The sequence below is a fragment of the Panicum virgatum genome, chromosome 9K (genome assembly GCF_016808335.1).
Source record: "Panicum virgatum strain AP13 chromosome 9K, P.virgatum_v5, whole genome shotgun sequence".
NCBI lineage: Eukaryota > Viridiplantae > Streptophyta > Magnoliopsida > Poales > Poaceae > Panicum > Panicum virgatum.
The window spans coordinates 10,707,085-10,718,986 of record NC_053144.1 but is presented as its reverse complement, the minus strand read 5'-3'; the positions used below and the strand labels follow the sequence as shown (position 1 = coordinate 10,718,986).

The 11,902-nt window shown below is 43.3% G+C and overlaps 1 protein-coding gene and 1 pseudogene across 1 annotated transcript; both read left to right on the top strand.

The window, feature by feature from the left end:
- Positions 1-248: 248 nt before the first annotated feature.
- LOC120650061 (uncharacterized membrane protein At4g09580-like) lies at positions 249-5,011 on the top strand. The gene is made up of 4 exons (XM_039927050.1): positions 249-706; positions 2,466-2,736; positions 3,382-3,552; positions 4,666-5,011. The coding sequence occupies exons 1-4, from the start codon at positions 447-449 to the stop codon at positions 4,795-4,797; spliced, it is 834 nt and encodes a 277-aa protein (XP_039782984.1). The 5' UTR covers positions 249-446; the 3' UTR covers positions 4,798-5,011.
- A 579-nt stretch (positions 5,012-5,590) lies between these two features.
- Positions 5,591-9,730, top strand: LOC120647699 (annotated as a pseudogene).
- Positions 9,731-11,902: the final 2,172 nt, after the last annotated feature.

Below are 11,902 nucleotides of genomic sequence, written 5' to 3'. Positions count from 1 at the left end.
TATAAGGGTGGGAGAGCCGGTCGCTCTGCAGCCGGGCGGCCAGGGTATATTCCTGTAAATTTCTAAATCGAAAATATATTTTTATAAAAAAACGAAAATAAAAAATATAAAAATAAAAAACCGCGACAGAGTTCCCCACCAATCGACGCACCGTCCTCTCAAAAAAAAAAAGGAAAAACCAATCGACGCACCGGATCAAACACGGCAACCAAAAGGGAAAAGAAAAGAAAAAAAAGCGAACAAAAAACACGACGCGGCACAGAGCACCGCACCACCGCGGCCCGGTCCTGTCTCCCGGCGTCGTCGTCTCGTCCGCCACCCCCATGAGGCAGCCCCCGAGACATGCCTCGTAGCCCCGGCGTCACCAGAAGCAGCAGCCGCCCCTTCCTCCGCCGCGCCTCGCCCGCGCCAGCGCCGCCCGCCTCCCACGCCTCGGCGCCGCGGCCATGGCGATGCCGTTCGTGCGGCGCGACATCGAGGCGGCGGGCGCCGGCGCCGGCAGCGACGACTCGCCGGCCGCTAAGAAGGGCAAGCCGGAGCTCCCCGGGGCGCGCCCCGCGCTGACGCGGTCCGAGGCGTTCGCGTTCGCGGCCGTGCTCGCGCTCTTCACCGCGGGGATCTTCTGCGTCTTCCTCACAGCGCCGCGGCGCGAGTTCGGGCAGATCCTCCGCCTCCCGCGCAGCCTCGCCGACGTCCGCCTCCTCAAGTGAGCCAACCCCCGTCCGCCTGCTTTTTTTTTTCTCCTCCTCTGATCGATCTTTTACTTTGGATCGAAGCTGTTTCGTGTCTGAGATGCTAGTTTAAATCGTATAAGCAAGGTGCCTTTTGATTTACTAGTGCAAGTTTGGGCGTGATTCCAGATGCCGATTCTGAGGATTAGGATGTTTCCTTAATCCTTACCCGTCCCAATAACTTAATCGAGATGCAGGATTTCGTGATGCCTGAGATCGAGAGTACAATCAAAACAAACTGAAGCCACGTTTTTAGTTGATACGAATTCAGAAAATTAGAAACAAACAGCATGGTGGTTACTATTTCAAAGAAGAGGGCGAGAAAGGGTTGCTTTCTGGTTGATCTTGCAGCGGCTGAAACAATGGGACTCGGTCTAAGTCAAAACTTCGTTAGAAATTAGGCAGGATTATGAGCTCATAGGCTGTACGATTCTTGCTGGGGCCAATGTTGTGGACAGCGACTTGCTTACTTTCTTGCTGGAAATTTTTTGACTGGGTTGTTACAACCACTATAATTCTTCCCAGTTTAAATTAGCGGGGGAACTTTGCAAGTATATTGGCCTTGTGTCTCAATTTTCAAAACTTCTATTTGCCACGATCCAAGCAAGATGAAAGCTGTTACCCACATTTGTGTTTGGCTCATGTTAGAGAAGTTGTTACCACATTTGTGTTTGGCTCATGTTATAGCTTTTTGGACTCCTTTCTGGTTGATAGTTTGGATAAAGTAAATACTTTCATTTTACCATTGTGTTTGTTAAGTATGGTACATATTCCTTATGATTTGTTGTGCATTCAATACAAAAGTTTCAACCTTGTGAATTACACACTTATAAAAGATATTGGATCTAACATGAGTCGGGCTATGCTTCTTTTTCAGTTTTCCATCAAGATAACATGATTTAACCTTGTAAATAGATATTTAAATCTGAGCCATTTGAAATATAAATCTGCCCATTTAATCAAGCAATTTGGATTGTTGGACTGAAATATAGTCAGTGTAGTTCTGGTCTTTGGTCCATCATACTCGATCATTCACTGAACAGAACAGACATTTGACCTCCAGTCAACTAATTTGACAAGACAAGAAGATAAATATCAATTTAAATTGACTGCCAATTTGTCTTCTTTTTTCCCATCATGCATTAGAATTTGCCCTCGCATATCTATGGCAACCAGCCTACTGCTCACCAAATTCTAGTACATTCAGTTATGCCCCTACGTTACAATTACGACAATGCAACCACTCTTTTCTTTTCGGTCATTTAACAATATGATTAGGCATCCAAGAAATTTGCTTCAGTTTTGATATACTTGAATTTGGCCATGATATTCATTGCAAGTATTTACCAAAATCTAGAACACTGATGTGTGTTTCTATGTTCTGATTACTACCTACAGTGTCCTAAAAAGTACAGGCTGAGTACATAGCTAATTCTTTCTCTGATTTGAACACCTGAATTGTACTGGTTTAACCATAGTATTTTCTGAACTGTGAATCTTAGTGCACGTGGTACTAAATGCATAGTCACAGCCAATTTGTGTTTGTTGATTTTCACTAGACCCTGTTACTATTGGATAATGACACAAAAAACTTGCTATTATCCAATTCATAGTTACAACTATGCAGTGTTTTCATCCTGCACTCTTTATAGAGTATGATAACAATGAAGTGAGTGAATGGAGTGTGGGAATACCCGAACAGGACATATCTAATTAGTTTCTCTAAACTTGCAGAGACAACCTCGCTGTTTATGCTAGAGATTATCAAGCAAACTTCATACTGGGGTATTGCTCCATATACATATTCATGCAGACATTCATGATCCCCGGAACGATATTCATGTCTTTACTTGCCGGGGCCCTCTTTGGAGTGATCAAAGGTGGCATTTTGGTCGTCTTCACTGCCACAGCTGGTGCATCATCTTGCTATTTTGTCTCCAAGTTGATTGGTAGACCCATAGTTAGTTGGTTGTGGCCTGAAAAATTGAGATATTTTCAGTCAGAGGTATTTTTCTGCTCTGCCTGCTAACATTTTCTTGAGGAAAAAGTCTATATCACCCCCCCACCTATGGGGGGTGGAATACATAACCCCCCAACCTATGAAACGGTCTATATCACCCCCTAAACTTTTCAAAACCGGTCAAATTACCCCCTAAAGCAGTTTCGAAAAATCATAATAAATCACAGAAAATCATAAAATGAAAAACTCAATTGTGTTGGACTCCAAATGAGTAGATCTACACTGTGAACATATAATATGATATGCTTTAGTACATTTTTTTAGAGCTATGAAGAAAAGCATAGATAAAGCTACAGCAAAAAAATATACTAAAACATACCATATTATATATTCATTGTGTAGATCTACTCATTTGGAGTCTAACACAATTGGATTTTCCATTTTATGATTTTTCAAAACTGCTTTAGGGGGTAATTTGACCGGTTTTGAAAAGTTCAGGGGGTGATATAGACCGTTTCATAGTTTGGGGGTTTATGTAGTCCACGCCCATAGGTGAGGGGGTGATGTAGACTTTTTCCTTTTCTTGATATCCTTCTCGCAAACGGCAAAGTTCAGCAATATCTTTGTTTCAGACGAAAATAGCTTGCTTTATGTACCATGATATGATATATATATATATTTTTTATGCAGATTGCTAAGCGGAAAGAAAAGCTGTTGAACTATATGCTTTTTCTGAGAATAACACCAACTTTACCCAACACATTCATAAATATGGCGTCACCAATTGTTGACATACCTTTCCACATTTTCTTTGCTGCAACACTAGTGGGCCTCATTCCAGCATCCTATATTACTGTAAAGGTAAACATCTTTAATAACTGACTGATCATATGGTATAATTATTTCTCATTTTTTTATTAGATTGAGTCAGTTATCTGAACCTTCCATGTTGTATGTTATGAGATCACTTGAAAAATGGACTTGAGTACTTGAGTAAAACATCTATGATCTATCTAGAGTGACAAATATCACAGCATGTTTATCGTTCTAAATATTATGGCATTTCCTTTTGCTGAAGTTTCATGTACAAATGGATGTGCAAGGCATCGTGCGCCATGAATTGCATAAACATGTCTGTGCAGATGGCTTCAAGCCTTCGATATCTCTGAGATTTTTTGGGTTTAGTGGAAGCTTGATGAGCGAAGATCATCATGGGGTGGCAAGAGGAACAGTTACACTTGCCTATAACCCATTCTCAATTCCAAATAACCTGAAGAACCTTGTTTTTACTCGATCCATGTCAGCCAGCCCACACAGTTATTCTCTTAGTCCTATATATTAGTAAAGAGATTTTGTTAAGTGCTGAAAGGATGCTTCCTTAACCCAAGTTTCATCCCACTGAAAGTATCCACATTATGTTAACCTCTACCTCCAATAGACAGTTGTTTATCACATTCTTTGAATCTGAATAGAAATTTTTTATTTCTAGACACAAGATTTTACTGTGTAGTACTCCCTTCGTTCCAAAATGTAGGTCGTTTAGGATATTTTAGGTTCATAGTGTTTGTTATGCACCTAGATATAATGTTTGTCTAGGTACATAACAAAATCTATGAATCTAGAAAAGTCAAAACGACATAGTTTGGAACGGAGGGAGTATCAAACTTTAATGTATTGTATTGAAACAGTGGCACTTTTTGACACAAGATTTACCGTGTAGTATCAAAGCTTTAATGCATTGTGTTGAAATAATGGCACATACCTTTGTTTTAAGCTAGACTTGCAGAGGTTGATCTCTTTAATGCATTGTATTGAAATAATGGCACAAACCTTTGTTTTAAGCTAGACTTGTAGAGGTTGATCTGTTTGTGCGGACTGTTTAGCTGCTTGTTTCTGAGAGCATTTTTGGGTCGTTTTCTTTCCTCCTGAAGGAGAGTTCATACTTGCTAATGATTTTTTGCTATTGTCGTGCAGGCTGGTAGAGCCCTAGGTGATCTGAAATCAGTTAGGGAGTTGTATGACTTCAAGACATTGGTAGTTCTATTCCTTATTGGATCAGTTGCTGTCGCTCCAACGATCCTGAAAAGGAAGAGAACATACGAATGATGCTCCAGAGCATTTAAATACTTTCTTCAGATGCTCTAAAATGTATTAGTTTTTTTTTCACCTTTCTTTTTCTTTTTTGATATTGTATACCTGTTCCATTCTAGCTGTAGAGATGTAACATTGAATGCTTTCTAATACGAGATGACCCCGACACTTTGTCTGCCGGTCCCATGTTCGCTATTGATACGAATCGCTGTCTGTTCATTTGTGCTCTTGTGCGTACTAATTATCTGAAATGAAATCTCGATGGCTTTTATGTGCTCGGTTTATTCCGTATCACTCACTATTTTTCTTCATATATATCATCTTGAAGTATTGATTATTTCATATTATCTTAATAACAGTACTGAACTATTATTGATAATGCAGTGATCGTTCACTTGTGCTCGTCCCTTTAGAAACTTGTTTGGCATGCTTTGGGTTTTATGGGTTTTGCAGTAGTTTCATGTAGTGAGGAGGTCAGGAGGGGCTTTGTTGGGATGGGGGCCTCACCCAGCCAGCTGCTGCCAGGCAGCCATCCTGGCCCAGGCGCTCGAAATCGGACGCCTGGGGGCCGCTGCCTGGGCCAGGCAGCTCATACAGGCCCTCGATTTCGGGCCTGGCACAAGCAGCTTTCCCTGGATGCAATCCGAACAAGCCCACGAGGCAGGCACTCTCTCCATCATCCAGCGTATAGGCGCAACTACTCTGCCGCTTCCACGGAAAAAAAAAACTCCATTCCATCCCCGTTACCCTTGCCGCCGCTCCATTTCAAAACCCCGTCCGAACCCTAGCCTCAAGATCCGCGGCGGCCATGCGGCGCGGCGGCGGCCGGCGGCTCCCCAAGCAGGGGCGAGCTACAGTGATGCCTGGGTATTCCCATGAATACCCAACTATTTTAAGAAAAAATTAAGTATACTTCAAATTTATACACATATACATATAAAGCTAGGCTTGTTTCTTATGTTAAATATAGCCCAGCAATCCACAGCCATCCAAATAGAACAACTGGCCTATACACAGCCGCACACCCCACCAGACCGACAGCCCAATAGCCCCCCACGCCTCTCTCTCTCCTTTCTCCTTGCCCCTGCGAGGCGATCCTGCCGCACTGCTGCTGCTCGATCGTTCCCCAATCCCCCAAATCCCTAAATCCTCAGGGCTCGTGGGGAGGCTAGGAGGCAGCGAGGGCCGAGGCGCCGAGCGGCCCACCGGCGGGTGATGGAGAGCTGACACCCGGCCGGGTGAGCACATCATTGCATTGCATCAATCCTCTATGCGACTATGCATATATTTTTTTCTGTAATATGTACATTCCCTTCTTTCAAACAATCATAGAATCAGCGTATGTCTTTACGTAGAACTGAGAAAGTTGTAAAATGGAAAAGAAATCAATTGATTTGAAAACATCACCCAACTCTAGAATTTTTTGCGTGGCAAAGTGGCAAGCATGGTAACCTCACAAAAATGTTTACTGTCCATTGAATTTTTTTTCGAGTTAGAAACTGGGAATACCCAACTCTGAAACCTGGCTCCGCCACACCCCAAGTCCTCCCTGGCGCCCTCCGCGGCCGAGGCGACCCCGGCGCTGGACTCCAGCGCCATCCCCATCCGGCCATCCGCAACCTCAACTCCGCCTTCTGCCGCCGCGACTCCGACGCCGCCAGCCTCTGCAGCAGCCACCGCGCTTCCTCCGTCGGCGCGGGCGTCGGCGCCGCCCCCAACTTCTCCGACCGCGCCACGCAGGCCGCCGCGCTCCGCGTCGTCAACGCCTTCCTCGGCCCCGCCGTCACGCTCCGCGGGCCGCTCCCCTCCGCGCGCGACATCCAGGCCGCGCTCCGCATCCTCCTCGACCGGCATCGACTCCCCCCCCCCCCCCCCCAACGAGGCCACCTTCGAGGATGACCTCATCCAGGCCCTTCGCGTGCTCGGATGCCCCTACAAGATCACCCGCTCCGCGCTCAAGGCCCCCGGCACCCCGCACTCGTGGCCGCCGCTCCTCTCTGTACTCCACTGGCTCACCATATTCGCCCAATTTTGCGATGCGGGGGCCTCTTCCGCCGCCCAAGCCCCATCGAACGATCTGATGATCTATACCGCCCAGGGGTACTGCCACTTCTTGGCGGGGGACGACGAGGCCGTTGAAGCCCTCGACAAGGAGTACCAGTCCCAAGCCCGGATGAGCGCTGAGGCTGCCGTGGCAACACTCCGTGCTGCGGAGAAGGAGGCACATGAATTGGAGGCCGAGGTGAATAAGCTCACCTCTGGTCCCTCGCGGCTGGAGGCACTAGGGGCGGAGAAGGAGGCCTTGACTGCAGACGTTCACAAGTTTGAGGCGGTGGTGACGACCTGGAAAACTAAGGTCGATGAAAAGGAAGAGGCATTGGTGGATTTGGCGAAAGAGCTGGAGGCCAAAGTGTTGGACACTCGACGCATTGCTGCTGAAAATGAGGACCTGTTGAAGAAAGTGGACACTCAGGCGGTGAATGTCAGGGATGTCGACAGGATGCGTAGGGAGATGCAGGTGATTGAATGTGACATTGCCAGTGCTGAGAATGCGAAAGCAGCACTGGAGGATAAGGGCTGGGAGCTTGATGCTAAGCTTGTTACCAAGCTTGAGGAGCTCGAGGGGCTTGCCGAGCGATGCAACCAGGCCCTCAAAAGGTTTGAATGTACCACAACGTCTACTGTAGTTTCTTCATTCTTTGATTTTGTTCCTCTCCATTCTTATCGAACCAATTAACCAATTTTACACTGCTGGGCCACTTTTCAGGTTGAAACCTGGTATTGATTTTCAGTACATGATAAATTCAAAAGGGTCCTCACTTGCTGAGATGCTAGGCCCTGCTTACAAAACAGTGCTGAAACCTGCGCTTGTGGCTCATTCTGAGGAGAACAAAAGGATTGCTGTCTCAAATCTTGCAGAGTCTGTTGATCTACAAAAGGAGCTGCAAGGAAGTGTTAAAATCCTGGAGGAGGAAAGGAGCAATATTTCCAGTCTCCAGGCTAAACATGACAAGGTAAGTCTATCAACCGGACTATAATCTAGTTGCACAGTTTGGTGGCCAATATTTTCTCTTAGTATGTTATGATGATACAACAACACATAAAATAATTGGTCAGATGTTGATGTAGACCAGTTCCTAGAGTCATATAGAGATATAGTCACATACTTCAACTTGCTAAAGCTTTCCTGCTGGTCCTTGTACATCAACTTTGTGGTGAAGAAGCCCTTAGTATTTCAACTTGACCAATTATGATTCATTGGGGCTGTTATTGGAAATTGAAGTTTGGATTTATGTCATGATTGTACTTTGATGTGTTGTGATTTGAATTGAGTGTTATGTAATCTATGCCTTACACTAGAGAAGTGCAGCAGGGGGCATCATCAATTTGTTTAAAATTAGGCAGATGCCCCACCACCCTTTTATCTTAATATATATTTACTCATGAAATTTATGGTGAAGTAAACACGAAGAATTGATTTGACATGAAAAAAAGGACAATTTTGATGTTATTGTAAATCGGATTTTGAATTTGTCCCATGGACTATAATGATGCGTTGTAAATTAGATTATGGGGTCTCCCTGATTCGGTGCTATTCTATAAAGTATAAACCACTCCTAGGACCTCCTTTCCTATATATGTAAAAGTGCTTTGCACCCCATAATTAATCTAGTATTCCAAGCCATATTCTCTTTCAGTAAGAGCAGCGGGCATGATTTATTTGTTAACACGTATGTGGATGTCCTGCCACCTTTTATCTGAATTTAATTTGTACTTCCAGTAAATTAGAAGGAGCCGCCAGTGTCTGAAAGAACTCCATTACAACTTTTATGTGTGCAAGGTTAATGAGTATCTTGGAGATTATCTAATTCACAGAGTCGGAGAAATAAAGTGATGAATAATCACTTAATCAGTCAAGTGTTGGAGCAGTTGTCAAATATTTCTAAATGGATTTTATTTTTTGTACCCTCTGTGTAGGAGCATTTTATCTATATGATGTTACTCTGGCTTGCAGCCTTTTTTGGGTGTTCTTGAATTCACTATCCCAGTCTCTTTTCTTGGTGATCCTAAACAATTATCAATATGGATAAGTGCTTGGCCCTGGCTTTTACCATACAGCTCAAGTTGTTCTGGACTCTTACAGAATAATTATTGCAAAATAATAAAGTCAAACCTCCTGTATTTGTTGTTGTCTAGATGGTTGCTCGTTTGAAGCTTCTGGATCGTGAAATCACAAATGATGAGTCAAGATGCACAACTGATGCGAGACGAATGAAAGATGAGTTGGAGAAAAAGTACAATGATTTAAGTTCTGTTGAAAAGGAGGCAGACAAATTTTTGAAGGTACTTTTCGTATTTGTTTTGTTCAATACTAAAGATGTATAGCACATTCACAATCAGATAATTTAAATGAAATTCTATTTGATTTGTTAGAATTCGGAGAAGAGGCTCCAAGATGCAATACTCAAAGATGACAAAGAAACTCAGGCTGCTGCGAGAGAACTGCTGGAACTTCTTGATTCCATTGCTGAGCATAAAGAGTTCATGGAAGCAACAATTGCTCAGAGAAGGAAGGAATTGTATGAAGCTGCAGATTATATAGCCTCTTTGGCATCTAAGACCCTCCACAGTGTGTGGCCTAAGTGATGCCCAAAAAGGAGAGAGAGTTTGGGCATCACTTGGCACACTGTGGCTAGTGATGCCACATCTAGCCGGTGCTTCAAAAATTTGGAGCGATGCACGTTCTTGCATCGATGCCAGCTTCTTTAACAATAATAAAAGTACTGTAGCAACACAGGCAGTTGGAATCTGACTTTCACATTCACAACCAACACAATGTCTAAATTTCAACGGTCACATACAAAATGTTACCGTTGGCTCATCCAGGCCAAGTGTTCTATATATACACGGGTGCCAGTTACATGAATACACAGACTTGTTGAGTTTCTATTGTAGCCATGGAGAACACTTCTTCATCTTTCTCAAACATGCTGAACGCTGCAATCAGTGGTGATCCACAAAATCCACCTAGTCAACAATATCATTTCCCTTCAACCCAATACCCAATGATGAACTATCCACCCCCACAATTTCCTCCCAATTTCTGTTAAGAGGCAATCCGTTCCTCAGGAGATGAGCCAATAGGATTGCAGGGATCACATCCACTTGGATTAGCAACGTAGATTAATATTAGCCATTAGATGTAATCCTACAATCACGATGTAACCTCCCTGTAAAGTTCTGTACGGACTACGCTACCTTCTCGAGAACTGACATCGCCGGAAGCGCTGTCCGGGCAACCGCGTATCCGTGTCCCCGAACGGGCATCTCGCGACTCCTGTGGCGACGGTTCGCTATGTATAAATCCCCGAGATCATTCAATGGAAAACTTGCAGTTCATTCATTCTTCTCTCGATTACACCCACGCTCAAACACGTTATCAGCACTGCTCGTCGAAGTTGAGAAGAAGAAGTTTCCCGTCGGAAAGATTTCTACGGGATAAATCCAATGGAGGAGGAAATGTGTCTAGTAGATAGTGGCACTACCAATTCTATACTAAGGGACACCAAATATTTTCAAACTCTAACTAAGAGACAAGGAAATGTTCTAACAATCGCTGGACACGATGCAACAATAGTAGGCTCTGGTTGCGCTACTATTACACTTCCCATGGGTACTCAAATTACAATTGAGGATGCGTTATTGTATCCTGATTCAACTCGTACCTTACTTAGCTATAGAGATATCCGAAAAAATGGACTTCACGTGGAAACAGATGAAGAACATAAAGAAGAATTTCTTCTCTTAATTAAAGATACCAGATATGGCAAACAACTTCTTGAGAAAATTCCCTCTTTACCATCTGGAATATATTATACATACATCAAACCCGTACCATATGTTGCCTATAGAATAATTTTTCAGAATGTTAATACATTCCAAACTTGGCATGATCGCCTTGGTCATCCTGGCATAGGGATGATGCGAAAAATTATAAACAATTCTCATGGTCATGACTTAGCTAATTCTAAGTTCCCAAACTCATCTGATTTTATTTGCACTGCATGTGCCACTGGGAAATTGATTTTAATACCATCTTATCTTAAGATTAAAGCTGAACCACTTAAGTTCCTTGAAAGAATTCAAGGCGATATTTGTGGTCCTATAACTCCATTATCGGGACCATTCAGATATTTCATGGTTCTAATAGATGCATCTACACGATGGACTCACGTGTGACTATTATCCACATGCAACCATGCTTTTGCTAAACTAATAGCCCAAGTTATTAGACTTAGAGCAATTTATCCGGAACATCAGATAAAATCTATTAGAATGGATAATGCTGCTGAATTTTCCTCAAAAGCTTCAATGACTATTGTATGGCTCTAGGCATTCAAATTCAGCACTCAGTTCCATATGTCCACACTCAAAATGGTTTAGCAGAATCTCTTATCAAAAGAGTTCGGCTAATAGCAAGACCACTATTACAGAATTGTAATCTACCAACTTCATGTTGGGGTCATGCAGTAATACACGCTGCTGACTTACTACAATTGCGACCAACTACATATCATACTGCTTCCCCTTTACAATTAGTACGTGGAAATCCACCAAGTATTTCCCATCTGCGAAAATTCGGTTGCGTTGTATACGTACCGATTTCACCACCAAAGCGTACATCAATGGGTCCACACAGGAAATTAGGGATCTATGTCGGGTATCAATCTCCGTCGATTATTAAATTCCTGGAGCCCCTCACAGGAGACCTGTTTACGGCCCGATTCGCTGACTCTATCTTCAATGAGGATCTTTTTCCGGCATTAGGGGGAGATTACAAGTACCAAAAGGAATGTCCGGAAATAAATTGGGATGCACAAGACATCTCCACTAACGATCCACGTACACAAGAATCTGAACTTCAAGTTCAAAAAATTATAAATTTGCAAAACATTGCGAATAATCTACCAGACACATTTACTGATTATAAATGTGTCACTAAATCCTATCATCCTGCTAGGAATGTGCCTGAAAGAATAGAGGTACCAAACAAAACTATTCAACTTCCACCTCAGAAACCGGTTCAAGGTAAGAGGGGGAGAAGTAAGGCCATTAATCA